The sequence below is a fragment of the Coregonus clupeaformis genome, chromosome 17, assembly GCF_020615455.1.
Source record: "Coregonus clupeaformis isolate EN_2021a chromosome 17, ASM2061545v1, whole genome shotgun sequence".
In the NCBI taxonomy this organism is placed as follows: domain Eukaryota; kingdom Metazoa; phylum Chordata; class Actinopteri; order Salmoniformes; family Salmonidae; genus Coregonus; species Coregonus clupeaformis.
The window spans coordinates 3,301,707-3,321,493 of record NC_059208.1 but is presented as its reverse complement, the minus strand read 5'-3'; the positions used below and the strand labels follow the sequence as shown (position 1 = coordinate 3,321,493).

At 46.1% G+C, this 19,787-nt stretch overlaps 1 protein-coding gene across 7 annotated transcripts in view; it reads right to left on the bottom strand.

Moving 5' to 3' along the window:
* The window catches only part of akap9 (A kinase (PRKA) anchor protein 9), a 129,286-nt gene that overhangs the window by 4,651 nt on the left and 104,848 nt on the right, over positions 1-19,787 (bottom strand). For 4 of the 7 annotated variants that reach the window (XM_045226037.1, XM_045226040.1, XM_045226038.1 and 1 more), the window contains 21 exons: positions 19,379-19,483; positions 18,881-19,033; positions 15,126-15,212; positions 13,616-14,662; positions 13,271-13,411; positions 13,131-13,175; positions 12,822-12,959; positions 12,566-12,610; positions 11,683-12,417; positions 11,392-11,452; positions 8,765-8,886; positions 8,420-8,620; positions 8,056-8,223; positions 7,679-7,817; positions 7,227-7,395; positions 6,880-7,030; positions 6,319-6,675; positions 5,292-5,591; positions 1,184-1,413; positions 969-1,074; positions 522-707 (listed from right to left, as the gene is read on the bottom strand). In XM_045226037.1, the coding sequence (XP_045081972.1) occupies positions 522-707; positions 969-1,074; positions 1,184-1,413; positions 5,292-5,591; positions 6,319-6,675; positions 6,880-7,030; positions 7,227-7,395; positions 7,679-7,817; positions 8,056-8,223; positions 8,420-8,620; positions 8,765-8,886; positions 11,392-11,452; positions 11,683-12,417; positions 12,566-12,610; positions 12,822-12,959; positions 13,131-13,175; positions 13,271-13,411; positions 13,616-14,662; positions 15,126-15,212; positions 18,881-19,033; positions 19,379-19,483 (4,686 nt within the window). The remainder of the gene's footprint in view (positions 1-521; positions 708-968; positions 1,075-1,183; positions 1,414-5,291; positions 5,592-6,318; positions 6,676-6,879; positions 7,031-7,226; positions 7,396-7,678; positions 7,818-8,055; positions 8,224-8,419; positions 8,621-8,764; positions 8,887-11,391; positions 11,453-11,682; positions 12,418-12,565; positions 12,611-12,821; positions 12,960-13,130; positions 13,176-13,270; positions 13,412-13,615; positions 14,663-15,125; positions 15,213-18,880; positions 19,034-19,378; positions 19,484-19,787) is intronic. The other 3 variants (XM_045226039.1, XM_045226042.1, XM_045226043.1) reach the window with 3 other exon arrangements.

The following is a 19,787-nucleotide window of genomic DNA, read 5'->3' as shown; positions in this document are numbered from 1 at the left end:
TCTTTGCCACATGCGCCGAATACAACAGGTGTAGACATTACAGTGAAATGCTTACTTAACCAACAATGCATTTCTTATTTTATTTTTTATTTTTTAGTGTTAAGTTAAAAAAAAATTTAAGCAAATAACTAAAGAGCAGCAGTAAAATAAAATAACAGTAGGGAGGCTATATACAGGGGGGTACCGGTGCAGAGTCAATGTGCGGGGGCACCGGCTAGTGGACCATTAGAGTATTGCACTCTGTCCCCTGTCCCTAGATTCCCGACCTGCCACTGGCCCTGTATAGTATTGGACTAGTATTGTACTGATCCCAGACCTGTCACTAGCCCTTAATTGCATTAGATCTACATTTACATTTAAGTCATTTAGCAGACGCTCTTATCCAGAGCGACTTACAGATAGTGAGTGCATACATTTTTTTTTTTTATACTGGCCCCCATGGGAATCGAACCCACAACCCTGGCGTTGCAAACGCCATGCTCTACCAACTGAGCGACATCCCATCTAGTATTGGAACTCACGCTGTCCCCTGATCCCAGACCAGCCTGGCGGTAGCGTCGAAGCTCATCCTCCAGGCAGAGGGTTTGGTTGCGCAGATCGTTCTTCTCCTCTGTCAGACGGCTAACGAAGCCTGTGAGCTCAGCATTCTGCCTCAGCAGCCGCTCTGTCAGGGAGCTGGACTGGCCTCCCGCCAGCAGGGCGGCGCTCTGTAGACACAGCAGAGAATAAATGTCAGTGCTCAGTAGCCACTGAAGTCATACAAATACTCTATACATCAAGTAGAGTAGCTTCCTCCCTACATGTGCAGGTGATGGGCAGGGGGTTACTATTTAAGTTTGACTAAGACTGTAGTCTGTTTCCTGTTGTGTGGTTTATGTATATAATGTGTGAGCTGTGGAAATATATTTTTGTAGCACAATAAACATCAATCTAATCTGAGTAGTCTGAAATGAGAAGTGTCAATTCACCTCAGGGACCGAGGGGAGCGCTGGGGACTGCTGCAGCATAGTGATGACCTCATCAATGTTGGTCTGCAGCCACGACAGCCCTTCACTGTCCACCTCCGTAGTCAGCCTGCACACACACAGATCAATCCACACAGAAAACATAAATCTACACCTGTACATCATGAACATAACATACAAATGTTTTGAGACAAAGTTGTTAAAAAATTGTGACATACCTGCCAGAGCCCTTGCTGACCATGGTTCGGATCTTGGCTGCGATGAGCTGCAGTTTGCCCAAGACCTTGTCTGAGTGTTTGGGGTCATGGTGGGGGGCGAGGTTGCCCCCTGTCCCAGTGACTTTGAGGAGGGAAGGTGTGCTGGGGTTGACAGTGAGCGTGTCGCCAGACTTCTGCTGGAACACCCAGTCTCTGGTCCGGTCTGTGGGCTCGCCTTGCCACACGGCCTGCTACAGACACAGTACAGAAATATCATTATGATGATTACCATGATGATCACTTCCCATTCAGAGCCTGCATGTTCAAAAAAAAATATACAGTGCATTCGAAAGTATTCAGACCCCTTGACCTTTTCCACATTTTGTTACGTTACAGCTTTATTCTAAAATTGATTACATCTACACACAATACCCCATAATGACAAAGCAAAAACAGCTTCAGAAATGTTTGCAAATGTATTAAAAATTAAAAACTGAAATATCACATTTACATAAGTATTCAGACCCTTTACTCAGTACTTTGTCGAAGCACCTTTGGCAGTAATTACAGCCTCGAGTCTTCTAGGGTATGATGCTACAAGCTTTGCACACCTGTAGTTCCTCCCATTCTTCTCTGCAGATCCTCTCAAGCTCTGTCAGGTTGGATGGGGAGCGTCGCTGCACACCTATTTTCAGGTCTCTCCAGAGATGTTCGATCAGGTTCAAGTCCGGGCTCTGGCTCAAGGACATTCAGAGACTTGTCCCAAAGCCACTCCTGCGTTGTCTTGGCTGTGTGCTTAGGGTCGTCCTGTTGGAAGGTGAACCTCCGCCCCAGTCTGAGGTCCTGAGCGCTCTGGAGCAGGTTTTCATCAAGGATCTCTCTGTACTTTGCTCCGTTCATCTTTCCCTCGATCCTGACTAGTCTCCCAGTCCCTGTTGCTGAAAAACATCCCCACAGCATGATGCTGCCACCACCATGCTTCACCGTAGGGATGGTGCCAGGTTTCCTCTAGACGTGGCGCTTGGCATTCAGCCCAAAGAGTTCAATCTTGGTTTCACCAGACCAGAGAATCTTGTTTCTCATGGTCTGAGAGTCCTTTAGGTGCCTTTTGGCAAACTCCAAGCAGGCTGTCATGTGCCTTTTACTGAGGAGTGGCTTCCGTCTGGCCAATCTACCATAAAGGCCTGATTGGTGGAGTGCTGCAGAGATGGTTGTCCTTCTGGAAGGTTCTCCCATCTCCACACAGGAACTCTGGAGCTCTGTCAGAGTGATCATCAGGTTCTCGGGTCACCTCCCTGACCAACGCCCTTCTCCCCCGATTGCTCAGTTTGGCCGGGCGGCCAGCTCTAAGAAGAGTCTTGGTGGTTGAAAACTTCTTCCATTTAAGAATGATGGAGGCCACTGTGTTCTTGGGGAACTTCAACGCTGCAGACATTTTTTGGTACCCTTCCCCAGATCTGTGCCTCGACACAATCCTGTCTCGGGGCTCTACGGACAATTCCTGCATGGCTTGGTTTTTGCTCTGACATGCACTGTCAACTGTGGGACCTTATATAGACAGGTGCGTGCTTTTCCAAATCAAGTCCAATCAATTGAATTTACCACAGGTGGACTCCAATCAAGTTGTAGAAACATCTCAAGGATTATCAATGGAAACACAGGATGCACCTGAGCTCAATTTTGAGTCTCATAGCAAAGGGTCTGAATACTTATGTAAATAAGTTATTTCTGATTTGTATTTTTAATACATTTGCAAACATTTCTAAAAACCTGTTCTCGCTTTGCCATTATGGGGTATTGTGTGTAGATTGATGAAGGAAAAAATGTATTTAATCCATTTTGGAATAAGGCTGTAACGTAACAAAATGTGGAAAAGGGGAAGGGGTCAGAATACTTTCCGAATGCACTGTATGTTTTATTGTCACATACATGGATAGGTGCAGTGAAATGTGTTGTTTTACAGGGTCAGCAATAGTAGCATGGAGCCTGGAGCCAATTATGGGTTAAGTGCCTTGCTTAAGGACACATCGACAGTGTTTTAATCTTGACGGCTCAGGTATTCGAACCAGCAACCCTTTGGTTACTTGCCCAATGCTCTAACCGCTAGGCTACCTGCCGCCCCTAGACACATAGCACAGCAGAGTTTAAATAACTAAATGTCCAACGGACTCTCAACTGGCCCAAATTGTGGATTATCCTACATTACTATTATGTTGCTGAGTGTAAAACAGCACCATGTTAACATTATTATCTATAATGGATTATCATACAGGGCCTGTTGCCCAGAGCAACACAGCGCATCAGAGTTAATAAGGCTATGTACTATTTATTATTTTATCATACATAGCCGGGTTCTAACAACAAGACAGCCAAATAGACACAATATCATAGTATCAATAGCTAAAACATTTTCTCTAAAACCTAATTTAATTGTACTATCATCTGATACAAAAGCGCTGTATTTGGTTCGTTCAAAGTCTATGAATGTAGGATATATACAGTTGAAGTCGGAAGTTTACATAAACCTTAGCCAAATACATTTAAACTCAGTTTCACAATTCCTGACATTTAATCCTAGTAAAAACTCCCTGTCTTTGGTCAGTTAGAATCACCACTTCATTTTAAGAATGTGAAATGTCAGAATAATATTGGAGAGAATTATTTATTTTAGCTTTTATTTCTTTCATCACATTCCCAGTGGGTCAGAAGTTTACATACACTCAATTAGTATTTGGTAGCATTGCCTTTAAATTGTTTAACAACTTGGGTCAAATGTTTTGGGTACCTTCCACAAGTTTCCCACAATAAGTTGGGTGAATTTTGGCCCATTCCTCCTGACAGAGCTGGTGTAACTGAGTCAGGTTTGTAGGCCTCCTTGCTCGCACACGCTTTTTCAGTTCTGCCCACAAATGTTCAATAGGATTGAGGTCAGGGCTTTGTGATGGCCACTCCAATACCTTGACATGGTTGTCCTTAAGCCATTTTGCCACAACTTTGGAAGTATGCTTAGGGTCATTGTCCATTTGGAAGACCCATTTGCGACCAAGCTTTAACCTCCTGACTGATGTCATGAGATGTTGCTTCAATATATCCACATAATTTTCCTTCCTCATGATGCAATCTATTTTGTGAAGTGCACCAGTCCCTCCTGCAGCAAAGTACCCACACAGCATGATGCTGCCACCCCCATTCTTCACGGTTGGGATGGTGTTCTTCGGCTTGCAAAGTCCCCCTTTTTCCTCCAAACATAACGATGGTCATTATGGCCAAACAGTTCTATTTTTGTTTCATCAGACCAGAGGACATTTCTCAAAAAAGTAAGATCTTTGTCCCCATGTGCAGTTGCAAACCGTAGTCTGGCTTTTTTATGGTGGTTTTGGAGCAGTGGCTTCTTCCTTGCTGAGCGGCCTTTCAGGTTATGTCAATACAGGACTTGTTTTACTGTGAATATAGATACTTTTGTACTTGTTTCCTCCAGCATCTTCACAAGGTCCTTTGCTGTTGTTCTGGGATTGATTTGCACTTTTTGCACCAAAGTACGTTCATCTCTAGGAGACCGAATGAGTCTCCTTCCTGAGCGGTATGACGGCGGCGTGATCCCATGTGTGTTTATACTTGTGTACTATTGTTTGTACAGATGAACGTGGTACCTTCAGGCATTTGGAAATTGCTCCCAAGGATGAACCAGACTTGTGGAGGTCTATACATTTTTTTTCTGAGGTCTTGGCTGATTTCTTTAGATTTTCCCATGATGTCAAGCAAAGAGGCACTGAGTTTGAAGGAAGGCCTTGAAATACATCCACAGGTACACCTCCAATTGACTCAAATGATGTCAGAAGCTTCTAAAGCTTTCTGGAATTTTCCAAGCTGTTTGAAGGCACAGTCAACTTAGTGTATGTAAACTTCTGACCCACTGGAATTGTGATACAGTAAATTATAAGTGAAATAATCTGTCTGTAAACAACTGTTGGAAATATTACTTGTGTCATGCACAAAGTAGATGTCCTAACCGACTTGCCAAAACTATAGTTTGTTAGAAATACATTTGTGGAGTGGTTGAAAAACAAGTTTTAATGACTCCAACCTAAGTGTATGTAAACTTCCGACTTCAACTGTAAATGTGACCCACATTTTGGTTATCAGACTGCTGCTGCGTCCTACTCCTCTCCCCCTCTCTCGTCTCTCCCAGCTGGACCACTCTCTCCTGGAGCCTCTCCTTCTCTTGCTTCAGCCACTTCCCCTGCTGCACCTCTCTCTTCAGCTGCTCCATGGCCTCCCGTGCCTGCTCCCCCAGACTTTCCAGCTGGCCCTTGGCCTCACGCAGAGCCTCTTGGTCCTGGCATGACTTCTGAGCTGCAGAGGTTAACTCCTCCTCCCGTCGCACCGCCGCCAGCTTCTGGGCCTCCACCTCATCCAGCAGACTAACCACCTGAAGAGGGAATAGATGGTCACAGGATTTAGTGGGAATGCAGAAGTGGAGGTAACTAGAGTCACTATAGTAGTAATGCCTATGTAAAGTCGTCATGACAGTTTGGAGAAAGCAGATGCACCACCTGATGAGCCAATATGGTCGCACAATTTAGTGGGGGTGTAGAATCACATGACCTAACTGGTCATAATGCCAACACAATATTTTTGCTAGCACTTTATGTGAATCTCCTGTGTGCAGGGCATTGATAGCAGCCTGGCCCATGAGACCACACAGCGAGGAAGAGCTGTGACTCACTGGTCTGGACAGGAGGCCGTTTGTTAATGCAATATTCGCTCAGAAATTCTGTGGACTCATTGATTGGTTCTCTCAAATGTTCGTTTTTTCCTGGGGGGGTTGAGACCTCTCGTTTGGACTTGAAAATCCAACAGTTGTAATGGAAGGGGGCGGCGCTCGAAGGCTGTGTGTGGCCTTGCCTGTGGGTGTTTGAGTGAGAAAGACACGGAGGAGAAACCAACCAGTAAAAACACACCCCCCTTCATTATCGACGCATCGTGACAACATCAAAACAGCCTTTCTAGACTAAAGCCAGGAGGCTACATTGATAGTGCCTTTTATCACATACTCATAGTGCATCATACGACTTGCTGTAAGTAAACTAGTGTGTATGTACGTGTGTGTGTATGTCTGCTTCATCTACAAACAAACAAACAAACAAACAGCCCACCTGAGCATGCTTCTTGTTCAGATCCCTCTGCAGTCCCTCTAGCAGACCTTCGGATGACAGTGACCCTCCCACCACTTCATCCTCCCCCCTCTCAGCCACCTCCCCCTCTGGGTTTTCTCTCCAGGAGGAGCCGTGGTGGCGGAGCTCCTTCTCTCTCTCCAGGGCGCTACTCAGCTCCTGGGCCCGGGCTCGCTCCGACTCTAGCTGGACGTGGAGCTGTGAGGCCTGGGTCTGCAACCTGGAGCACTCCTGTTCGGCCTGGAGGGACAGCTGGGAGGTGGACAGGCGCTCCTGGCCTAGGGCTGAGGTCAGCTGGGCTACGTGACTCTGCTGCTCCTCCAGGGCCAGTTTGAGATCCTGGAGGGACAGGGTGTAAAGACAGAGATACTTGTGAAACACACCTGAGTAGATAATACCCCAGTGACTAAGGTGAACATATCAGTAAAACACTACATTTAAGTAAAACACACTAAAGTGAAGACGTGGAAACAAGTAGGCAATTATACCTGAACACACTTGTGTGAAATTACAGTCTTCTACCTTTCCTACAAACTGTATTACCTCCAGCTCCTCTCTCTCCAGCTCCTCTTTCTTGTCTGATTTACACTTCTCCTTCTCAAAGGCCCACTGCAGCTCTCTGGCCTTCTTCTGTTCGTCTGCCAGTCTGTCCGCCAGGGTGTCCACCTCAGCAGCCTTCTGTGACACCTCCGTTCTAGAAACAAAGACACCGGGTTGGATCCATCCAACAGCAACTAGGAAGGTAAACTACACATGTATGTAATACCAAGGCTGGGAAGGGGAGTGGAGTGTAAGTCAATGTTTGTTTCTGTATATCTCTAAATAGTCTTACCTGAGAATGTTCTGCTCTTTTATGCGTCTAACTGTGTGAGCGTGCATTAAAACCTTACTTGACTGTGTCCAGCTCTTTCAGGTGTTTGTGCTGGGCCTTGAGCGTGGACTCCAGCTCTAGTTTGGTCTGGGCCAGCTCTCCCTTCAGCTCCTCCAGCAGAGCCCTGTCAGCCTGCTGCAGAATGTGGGGCTCCGGAACACCACCTCTCTCCCTCTGCTGCTCAACACCTGTGTGGGACAAACAGCCGGACAAAACAACATGCAAGGCATTAGAATCAGCTGCTGTTTATCCTTTTTAAATTCATGATATTGGTTGCACTGAGTGAAATAGCTGTGACCTCATCGAAGACAATTTACTATAGATATTAGTCAGTCAATAAATCAATGAATTTATCCATCCATCCAGCCCCCACCCATTCAGACCCCCAAGCCATTCATCCATCATCCCTATGTGTCCTTACAACTAACACACACACGGCATAAGAAACCACTGGAGGGCCAGACTACAGACCTTGATTGGATCTGCCTCTCCTGCCAGGCTCCTGGGCTTGGATTTGTTCTAGCTGGGCCCGGAGCTGCCGAACCTCTGTCAGCAAACTGCTTCTGTCTGCAGTCTGCAGCATCCCCATGGCATCTCTGTGATGGGCGTCCTGTAGATATACAGACACAGTTTAGCCTTGGAACTTAAAAACAACTGTACACGAATGCATATGACCACCAAGTTTTTCTACAAAGTGGAGAAATAGACTCTAGACTAAAACGGCTCGATATTTTTCTGTTACCTGTTGGCTATATCCCACTCTCCAGCTAGTTAATATGCTAATAATAAGATAAGCAGGTAACGCTAAGGTTAGAGGCTAACCTGAGTTTTAAGTGTTTGTTAGCTACCTGCTCGGCTAGCCAGTGCTCCTGCTGGTTGAGGTGGATGATCGCGTCGCTAGTGTCCAGCTGGTCCAGTCGTGCATAGAGGGCGCTCTTCAGCACACTCCGCTCCCTTACAAACACCTGCTGCACTGCCCCCAGCAGCTCCCCACGCCAGTCCGCACTACCTGGGGTCTGAACATACACAAGCACATTGACACACATATTTATAGAAAATGAGAGAGAAAAGGGTTTCTGAAGGCTCAATTAAGCCTTAAAAGCTATGTTTCATTTAATCTGCGACCAAAAAAAAAAAACCCTACTGTATTGAAGAAAGGCTACCAGCACAAAGTATCCGTGCTACATAGTACAAATGCTACCAGTACTGTACCTGTGTTTCCCTGCTGTGCGTCTGAATCTGGGTAATGAGGGCCTTGAGGGACTCCACGGTGGCCAGCAAGGCCTCTCTCTCTTTGGGCCAGCCCTGGGCATGGTGGAACAGGCTGGCTGGGTCAGCCTCGCCCTCTGGGATTGGCAGCGCTGACAGGGACAGCACCTGCATGCCCTCCTGGTGCACTTCGCGGAGCAGGTTCTGGAGTGGACACACATGTACAGACATTCATCTCATAAACATAAAACCATATGCAAACCAGACATCTTCACCAATACACTTATATACACAGATTGCCATATAAAGACATGCTTAACTTTACATTGCCAAATGCAGTTCTTGTACCTTAATTCTGTCAGGCAGTGCTTCGTCTGTCTCTTTCCTGGCTCCCTCTGGCGTGGTCCTGAACTCCTGCTGCAGGTTAGGCAGGTCGTAGCCTGTCCGCTGACTCCATTCAGAACAGCTGTCTGCAATAGGGTACACACAAGGTTAACATTGCATATCAATGGAAGCAAAACTCTATTTGAATGGGCATGCAAAATAACACTTTCTCAAGTCATGTAAAGCATCCATTGTTACAAACACCAGAAAACATGTGCATCAACTCAAAAGAGTCATGCCATGACTCGTGAAATTCTGTGTTTGTTGATACTGTATGGTATATACACTACATTACCAAAGTATGTGTACACCTGCTCGTCGAACATCTCATTCCAAAATCATGGGCATTAACATGGAGTGTCCTTTGGTAGTTTGCTGCTATAACAGCCTTCACTCTTCTGGGAAGGCTTTCAGCCACAAGAGCATTAGTGAGGTCGGGCACTGATGTTGGGTGATTAGGCCTGGCTCATTCCAATTCATCCCAAAGGTGTTTGATGGGGTTGAGGTCAGGGCTCTGTGCAGGCCAGTCAAATTCTTCCACACCGATCAACAAACCACTTCTGTATGGACCTCGCCTTGTGCACGGGGGCATTGTCATGCTGAAACAGGGAATAGCCTTCCCCAAACTGTTGCCACAAAGTTGGAAGCACAGAATTGTCTAGAATGTAATTGTATGCTGTAGCGTTAAGATCTCCCTTCACTGGAACTAAGGGGCCTAGCCCGAACCTTGGAAATCAGCCCCAGACCATTATTCCTCCACCAATAAAACTTTACAGTTGGCACTATGCATTGGGGTATAGAGATATTTTATGTATCATTAAGGCAAATGTAGGGAGATGCCAAAGGTAAAATATAATAAACATGTTTGATATTTTATCATCCAGATGCATGCTTAAATAAGGAATATAGCCATGCAGTATGTAACTGTGTTTTAAATGAATGTATGTATATTATTTTTTAAGAAAGGGCCTGAGCCACGCAACCAATAGAAATGAGAGGCTTCATATAGAAAAGTATTCATGACTTTTTGGAGTGGACCATGTGTGACAGCTGGACGTTGAAAGAGAAGGGTGGTGCAGAACTAAAATAAGTTAGGAATTTGCCATAGGGGGAGTAACTGTATATGCCATGTAAGCATGTTTGTGCATTTGTGTGTGTATAAAAGGGAGCTCTAAGCCAAAGAGAGACAGCCGTTCCATGGAACTGCTCGGCTTTTGTTATTAGATAAGAAAAGTCTAATTTTTGGATTCACAAGCTCCAGTTTCTTGAGAGATATTTTTGAGTTGACTACTTTTGAGTCAAATATTTCTACCACAGGGGCAGGTAGCATTCTCCTGGCATCCGCCAAACCCAGATTCATCCATCGGACTGCCAGATGTTGAAGCGTGATTCATCACTCCAGAGAACGCGTTTCAACTGCTCCAGAGTCCAATGGCAGCAAGCTTTACACTACTCCAGCCAACACTTGGCATTGTGCATGGTGATCTTAGGCTTGTGCTGCTCGGCCATGGAAACCCATTTCATGAAGCTCCCGACGAACAGTTCTTATGCTGACGTTGCTTCCAGAGGCAGTTTGGAACTCGGTAGTGAGTGTTGCAACCGAGGACAGACGATTGTATGCGCTAGGCACTTCAGCACCCGTACTGTGAGCTTGTGTAGCCTGCTATGTTGCGGCTGAGCCGCTGTTGCTCCTAGACGTTTCCACTTCACAATAACAGCACTTCAGTTGACCGGGGCAGCTGTAGCAGGGCGGAAATTTGACGAATTGACTTGTTGGAAAGGTGGCATCCTATGCTCTTCAGTAAGGCCATTCTACTGCCAATGTTTGTCTATGGAGATTGCAAGGCTGTGTGCTCGATTTTATACACCTGTCAGCAACGGGTGTGGCTGAAATAGCCAAATCCACTGATTTGAAGGGGTGTCCACCTACTTTTGCATACATAGTGAATTTATGCATTGATTTTACCATGCTGTGTTGTCATGTGTTGCTGCCATGCTGTGTTGTTGTCTTAGGTCTCTGTTTATGTAGTGTTGTGGTGTCTCTCTTGTCGTGATGTGCGTTTTGTCCTACATTTTATTTTATCTCCCGTCCCCGCAGGAGGCCTTTTGCCTCTTGATAGGGCGTCATTGTAAATAAGAATTTGTTCTTAACTGACTTGCCTAGTTAAAAAAAAAAAAGTGTGACGGTGTTACATAGCCTAGGGCAGGGTTCCCCCCAATAAACATCTCCAAGTGATTTTCATTTAAGAACTCTGTTCCCAAGTATTCCCACGAATAATAGCGAGACACGTGATCGTATACAAATGTAAGCAAGGTTACAAATTATTATGTTTTAGTCAAATATTATATCTGTTTGGGCTTCTTGAGGTCAATTTGCAGTCAACAAATTATTTGTAATTATGTTCCGGCCCCCCGACCATCCGCTCCAGAAAATATCGGCCCGCAGCTGAATCTAGTTGATTATTCCTGGCCTAGGGTATTGTGATTACTAGGGAAAACACGTGACCTCTTGAGAGCGATTCGGCATATCATTGAATACAGAGGCTCACATTTGGCATGGAGGTGCGTTATGCGACACTACATCAACTTACCACTGGTGTAGCCGTCTTTGAATTGCGATCCTGCGGGACGCTCTGGTCTCGATGAGGGGGCCTGGAGGGCATGAAACCAGGTCAGTACACAGAAAAGTTTGAGTTCCTTTACCTCCCCACTCCCCCATAAAAATGTCAAACTCATCATCTGGGTCATGTTTATTAGGCACCAAACAGAAGAAAACAAACAAACAGAAAACGAAAACAAGCTTCCAGGTAGTCTTTTGTTCTGTTATTCACTTCTGTTTTGTGCCTAATGAACACAACCCAGATGTCGTCCAATGGACTTACCTCATGGGAGCGTTGCAGCTTCTCGATAACGGTCTTGAGAGCCTTGCACTCCTCCTCCAGTATTTGAGCGTCCCTCTTCAGGGCCTCGCTCTCTGCGATGTGCCGGGCCTCCATGTCCAGGATCTCTGCCGCGTGCAGCTCCTGCATCTGTACGATCTTCTCCTGGTACTCCCCGATCATCTCCTCCACCTCTTCCTCCTCCGACACAGACCTGGGCTGGCCAGATGTTTGGGAGGAAAATGTATCCGTCTGGGTGCCAGCGTCTGTATGAGGCAGACGCTGAGATCCATTAAGACCAGCCGATTGACCGGACAATTTGTCGGAAGACTTTTGGTTTGCCGCGACAGAGTTCTTCCTGGAGAGCGATGGTTTGTCTTTGGCAGCGGCGGCCATTTTTCCCTTGGCCCCTTGGCATTGGTTTTGCGGTTTGAAGCCTTTATTTTTCGGATGGGAGGGTGGCGCTTGCTGCTGCTGGAGTGAGTGAGACTGAGATGGTGATAGTGGGGATAGTGGTGATGGTGACTCTGCGGTTTTCGCCAAGGCTACTCTGAGCTGTTGTAGCTCCTCTTGGAGCTGAGCGATGGACAGGTCGCGGACTTGGAGTTCGGTCTGGAGTTTCTCGCTGCACTCTCTGAAGCTGTTCAGGTGTTCTTTGGTAGCAGCTGCCTTATCTCGGACCTCCTGGAGCTCTTGGAGAAGCTCGGATGTGGAGGCACCGTCACCTTCCAATGAGGCCTGGGAGGTGAAAGGACAGAGATTATCAAAAGGTGAAGTTAGGGGACACCAAAACCCATACACAAGTGAAGACATGCCAATAGTCAGATCTTTTTCCATATTGCTGAGTAGAGTTGGAATATTCTTCCTTGCAGCAAGATAAACTTACCTGGTAGAGTTCTCCCTTGAGATGTGCTATGGTCATCTCTCTCTCCTTTGGTACAAAAAAATAAAATGAAATGGTCGGATTGGTTAATCACTGAAAAGACTACACATACAACTTCTTATTTGGTCAACATTTTCAAAATGTACTTTTATCCACAGAAAATAGACAATTAACAAAATCAACAATTCAGTTTGGCACTGGAAGACTGTGACTCCCATAGTTCTTTGCTTTGCTGAACACTGGTTGACTGTGTTCATACCTGTAGTAGCTCCCGTAGTTTGTCACAGCTTTCCCTGTAGCTGCTGAGCTCCTCTTTGGTGGAAGCAGCCTCCGCTTTGACCTCCTTCAACTCCCGATGGAGCTCCGACACCTTGGCCTCACTGCCTCCCGATGACACCTGGGGAATAGTTAGACATTAGAAATTCTAGAACTTGGATTTCAAGATAATGGATTTAAGATAATGTCAAGAACAAGAAAGTATTGCAATACTTTAGCAACTCTAAGGCAAAGTAGAATTGTACTGTGTCTATGGCAATCAGAGGAACTCCCTTTCACATTAGTTTCTTACCCTTTGAAGGTCTTCTTGAAACTTTGCTATTGCGACCTCTTTTGCCTAGAAAAGGAAAATATGTGATAATTGTAACTCCCTCTCATGCAATAATAATAGAGCATTAATCCAACATGGTTGTTGAGTGTGATATTACATACCTTGAGCTCCTGCTGGAGTTTATTGCTGCTCTCCCTGTAACTGCTGAGCTGTTCTTTGGTGGCCGAAGCCTCGTCCCTTACCTTCTGTAGCTCCTGTAGAATCTCAGACACAGCCGGCTCATTGCCTCCAAAAGATGCAGTCTGGTTCAGAGTTCAAAGAGATAGCAGCTTGTCAGCATTTAAACTGTGAAAAACATCTACAGGCAGTGTAGGCGTAAGAGAATTCATTCATCCATGGAAAGTAGCGCAGGCTAACTCTACCCCACCTAAAACAAATTCATAGGAGGCGGTGCAGGCTAGAGCTAACTCCCATAGGCAATAGTGAAGGCTAAATTGAACACCTACCTCTGTGACCGGAAACGTTCTCTGGCATCCACCAGGCTTGGTCGTCCTCATCTGATTGAGCAGGTCCATGAGCAAGACCAGCCTCTTCTCGTACTCCAGCACCACCTCCTCGGAGCTGGAGAGTAACTGCTTCTGCAGCTCCTGGTCCTTCTGCATGCCGCTCAGGCCTACCTCCAGCTCGCGGAGCTTCTCCGTCAGGAGGACCACCTTCCCAGTGGGGCCATGTTTGGCACCTTGGATCTCCGCTGCGTGGGACATTCCTGCAAACAAAAAGTCCGGTATCTCCATCTGTCTGCTGGGATCCTGGTGGCCGGATTCTTTGGTTCTCTGGCCCTTGGACTCCTGCGATTGATGAGACTGTTGCTGGATGGCGCCCAGTTGGGCCTGGCTGACAAGCACGGCCGCCACCCTCTCCCTCAGCTTGTCCTCCAGGTCCTGGACCTTGCACTGGAGGTCGTCGGCGTCCTCCTGGGCCCGCTCCACCAGGAACCGGCAGCGGGTCAGTTCAGAGTCCCTCTCTGCGACACAGGCCTCAAGTTCCTGGACGCAAAGGCTCAGCTTCTTCACCCTGGAGGTGGTGCTCTGCTCCAGTGCCTGGATCTGAGCCTGCACCACTACGAATGCCGCCGTCTTCTCCCTCAGGGCGTCTTGCAGCTCCATTGCCATGTCGTCCGACAGCTCCTTTTCCGACTCGGCTAATGCTAGTCTGCTCTCCTGCAAGCACCGGTACCTCTCCAGGAGCGAGCAGTGCTCGGCTTTGATGGTGTCCAGCTCTTGGGTGGCCAGGTCCATCTTTTGCTTCATTTCGTCGTAATCCTCCTTGCTGGGACCTCCGACCTGGCTCTCCAACTGGCCCTTGAGCTCTTCGTCCGTCTCCGAGGACTGCTTCCGTTCGATGTTGGCCAGCTCCTCCTGGAGCTTGTCGATAACGGCGTTGAGCTGCTCCAGCTCCTCCTCGCTGTTCCTCTTCAGGCGCTGCTGCTCGCTCCGCATGCACTCCACCTGGGACTCCAGCTCCCGCAGTAGCTCATCCCTCGCGTCAATTTCCTGAAGGGAAGGACGTAGCAGTGTATGTAGGAATAAGGATGAAGTTGAGGAAAAAGACCGGCTCATGCTTTCTAGTAAACCTGAGACACAGTTGTGCCACGGCAATATAGTTAATACTGATAATAATTATGTGATAGATAATATGAGTCTCAGCCAATCAGGTTACATTTTAGGTTGGGACAACTGTAATAATTCTACTTCAGGTACCAATTCTGATTTGTTGGACATTTCTAGGGTGTTCCAAGTGTCTCCTTAGTAAGCCAACTTAAAGAAAAATTCACAACACAACAGAGGCCTACTTACCAAAACCTAAAATAAAATGGTGGGTTACGCCACAACAAAAATAACAAATAAAATGAACGGCTGTCACACAACACACACAGTGATCCACTATCACAAAGATATACATATATGAGAACAGAAGAACAAGTGGTCTGTCTAACATATATGTATATGGGGTTACCTTGTTGTCAGGGGCTGTTTCCGTGTGTTGAAGCTTAGCCATCTGCTCATTAAGAAGCGCTATATCCCTGTCCTTCTCCTCCATCACCTTCAAAAGTTTATTATATGTCGGAGATTATAATCTGCTGGCTCTCAACACAAAACAATCACCCTTAAACTGGGACTAAGACAGTAGGGAACAGTGAGGGGGGGGGATTTCTTTATCTTTGGGGTGGGGATACTACCTATCACCAAAATATTAACCCAACAGGTCCCATATGTGGCATATACACTACCAGTCAAATGTTTGGACACACCCACCCATTCAAGGGTTTTTCTTTATATTTTACATTGTAGAATAATAGTGACGACATCAAAACTATGAAATAACACATATGGAATCAAAGAGATTTTTGGTTCCAACCGCCGTGTCTTTGTGAGACGTGGTGTGGGTGAACGGATGATCTCGGCATGTGTAGTTCCCACAGTAAAGCATGGAGGAGGAGGTGTTATGGTGTGGGGGTGCTTTGCTGGTGACATTGTCTGTGATTTATTTAGAATTCAAGGCAGACTTAACCAGCATGGCTACCACAGCATTCTGCAGCGATACGCCATCCCATCTGGTTTGAATCTTTTAGCAGGTTTTTTAGTATCGATAAACATTGTAATATGTTTTTGTAGTGTAGCAACGGTTACCATACAGCACACTTGTTTTATCCTTTGATATATCATTTGAATGGTCTGTCTTTAGGTAGCTTTGTTTAGCAGATGGATACCATGTCTCAACCTTGTTGGTTTAAGGATTACCTATAGTACAGGGGTTCCCAAACTTTTTTGGCCCACGACCCCATTTTGATATCTGAAAATTCTCACAACCCCATCAATGTGATTTATTTGTTGTTGTAATTAACAGCCAGTATTTACTTTTTTATTGGGGCAGTCAATTGAAAAACATTCTAACAGTATTTCTGATTGTCTTCAACTCACCATCACATACTTTTAATGTGAGGCAGTCAATTGCAAATCAGTCTGACATAATGTTTCTTATTTCACCACCACTAATGAGATGGGTGTGCTTGATGCATGTCGTGTAGGACCGTCTCAAAGTCATGGGGCGTGGTCGACAGTGCGCACCTCATCTCTGCTGTCATATCCAACCTGGATCGATAGGCCTATTTGGTGTTAATGCAGACGAGAGCACTGCGAACAGGCATGCGCGCAGTGGATGTTGTTTGATTTAGTTTACCTGCTGCAGTATATCCCCGAGTTCTGTGCTCAGCTCTTTGGCCGCCAGTTGCCCTCGGTGTATCATACAATGCATCCATATGGCAGAGGGAGACATTCATAACTAGAGTGCAGAGGGCTGCCCGCTGTCCCATGATAGATGGAGCCCCATCTGTGCAAAAGCCCACCATTCGATCCCATGGAATCTGTTTTTCGTCAATATAGCAACGCAGCACACTGAACATCCCCTGTGCCGTTTCATGCTCGGGAATCGTGAGACAGAACAATATGTCCTCGTGAATAGCATCCGCCGACATGTATAGCGAACAAAAGTCAATGCATGGGCATCTCGGCCCTCGCAGCTAACGTCCATTTGGAGAGCATAAGCTGGGGAGGTTTTGAGTCGTTCAATCAGTTTCCTCTTGATTGCTAGCAATAGCATAAATTCTTCATTTAACATTGTTATCTGACAAAGGTATTCTGTGCCTCTGCCTCCCCACACATTGTTTTCACCATATCAATTGCGGCCGGTAATATTAAAGTCTCTGCAATAGTGTGTGGTTTCATAGCATAGCAGGCCTAGCCATTCACTGTGGGAATGATTCAAGAGCAAAGGTCAAGTGTGCCTTTCCCATGAACTAACAGTGCTCTCTGGTAGAATTATATATTTTTGATTTTAATCATTTTAATTTACATTTTTAAGGTTAACAACATTACAATGACTTTGAGATACAAAGATTATATTATAATATATATATATATATATATTTTTTTTTTCTCCAGGATTTGGGAAATTCTCCCGCAACCCCATTTTCATATCAGGCGACCCCACATGGGGTTACGACCCCTAGTTTGGGAACTGCTGCTATAGTAATTGTTAGCCTTGTTTCGTGGCTGAGGCTACCAATATATGTTGGATTGTTGTGTGCTTGCAGCTTGAAGTACATGTTATCCTTATTTGTTGTGTTTTACCTGGTTGCTGCTAGTCTAACTGTCTGGCTTGGGTATATCTACATTTTAACCTTGCTGTGTGTTGGCTAAGCTATCGACATGCTAGTCTAGCGTTGTGGCTGAGGCTACCTACATACTAGCCAGGCTGTGTGGGGGCTAATGCTACCGACGTGCTACCTTGCGCTGTGGCTGAGGCTGCCTACATGCTAGCCTGGCTGTGTGGGGGCTAAGGTTACCTACAGCGCATTTGGAAAGTATTCAGACCCCTTTACTTTTTCCACATTTTGCTACGTTACAGCCTTATTGTTTCCCTCAATCAATACCCCATAATGACAAAGCAAAAACAGTCTTTTAGACATTTTTGCAAATGTATTACTGAAATATCACATTTACATAAGATTTTATACCCTTTACTCTGTACACCTTTGGCAGCGATTATAGCCTCAAGTCTTCTTGGGTATGACGCTACAAGCTTGGCATGACTGTATTTGGGGAGTTCCCATTCTTCTCAGCAGATCCTCTCAAGCTCTGTCAGGTTGGATGGGCAGCGTCGCTGCACAGCTATTTTCAGTTCTCTCCAGAGATGTTAGATTTGGTTCAAGTCTGGGCTCTAGCTGGGCTACTCAAGGACTTGGCCTGAAGACACTCCTGCGTTGTCTTGGCTGTGTGCTTAGGGTCGTTGGAAGGTGAACCTTCGCCCCAGTCTGAGGTCCTGAGCGCTCTGGAGCAGGTTTTCATCAAGGATATCTCTGTATTTTGCTCCGTTCATCTTTCTCTCGATCCTGACTAGTCTCCCAGTCCCTGCCGTTGAAAACATCGCCACAGCATAATGCTGCCACCACCATGCTTCACCGTAGGGATGGTGCCAGGTTTCCTCCAGACATGACACTTGGCATTCAGGCCAAAGAGTTCAATCTTGGTTTCATCAGACCAGATAATCTTGTTTCTCATGGTAAGAGTCCTTTAGGTGCCTTTTGGCAAACTCCAACCGGGCTGTCATGTGCCTTTTACTGAGGAGTGGCTTCCGTCTGGCCACTCTACCATAAAGGCCTGATCGGTGGAGTGCTGCAGAGATGGTTGTCCTTCTGCCAAGACAATGCAGGAGTGGCTTCGGGATAAGTCTCTAAATGTCCTTGAGTGGCCCAGCCAGAGCCCGGACTTGAACCCGTTCGAACATCTCTGGAGAAACCTGAAAATAGCTATGCAACGACGTTCCCCATCCAACCTGACAGAGCTTGAGAGGCTCTGCTGAGAAGAATGGGAACACCCCAAATACGGGTGTGCCAAGCTTGTAGCGTCATACCAAAGAAGAATCAAGGCTGTAATCGCTGCCAAAGGTCCTTCAACAAAGTACTGAGTAAAGGGTCTGAATACTTATGTAAATGTTATATTTCATATATATTTATTTTAATGTCAAAATATTCTAAAAAACAGTTTTTGCTTTGTCATTATGGGGTATTGTGTGTAGATTGATGAGGGAAAAAAAAACAATTTAATCAATTTTTGAATAAGGCGGTAACGAAACAAAATGTGGAAAAAGTCAAAGGGTCTGAATACTTTCCGAATGCTCTGTACTAGCCTAGCTGTGTGGTGGCCGGTTACCTGGAGCAGGCTGTCCTTGGTCTCCAGGTCTTGCTGCTGGGTGCTCAGCTCCTTCCTCTGGATCTCCAGCTGCATGTGGAGCTGCTGCACCTCCTCACTCTTGTTCTCCAGCTCCTCCCGGAACTGCTCCAGCTGCTCCTCCAGGTTACTGATCTGGAGGGGAGGAGTGGGAAGGGGGGAGTCAGGCTGGTGTGTTCTCATTTATCTAACTGAGGACCAGGGCGACGACACATGAACAGGGGACTTGAAATCTAAGTGGGGACTTGTGTTGTGCCCATTATTGGTAATTGAAGGAGTGTGATTTGAGGCGAAGTGAAAAATGGCGGGCAAAGGGATTCAACAAGTAGAGGAATGGTCCACTTTTTGTAAATCATCGGGGACGTGATAACCAATTGAGATTTTAGCTGGCTAGCTTTGACACTGTGCTGGATTGGCTACTTATAAATTCTCTTCCAAAAATGCGAAAGAAAGAAACCCCCCATAAGACCAATACATTACCTCTTTCTCTTTCCTGTCCAGTGCCTCTCTTTCCGTCTGTAGCTGAGCCTCCAGTGAGGAGTCCCCAGGCTCACTAACAGACACATGCTGCCTCTTATCCTCCACCTGAAACACACATGCACGCAATGCACACACACAACATTATTATTTAGCAACCAGTCACATGTGGCGAACACACACACGCACACACAAGCAAATATGTACACACACAAGCACACGCAATAATACACAAGCACACACTCAAATCTCAGGATAGCCACACACAGCCATACATCATATACAGTAGCTGCGATCTCATGCACTTAATCATCTGGGCAGTAGCAAGGTATGGGGACATTTCTTTCACTGCTCTGTTTCAGCCTGCCAACAGTGATATTGGTTGCAGTACTTCAGGGGTGTCTAACTCATT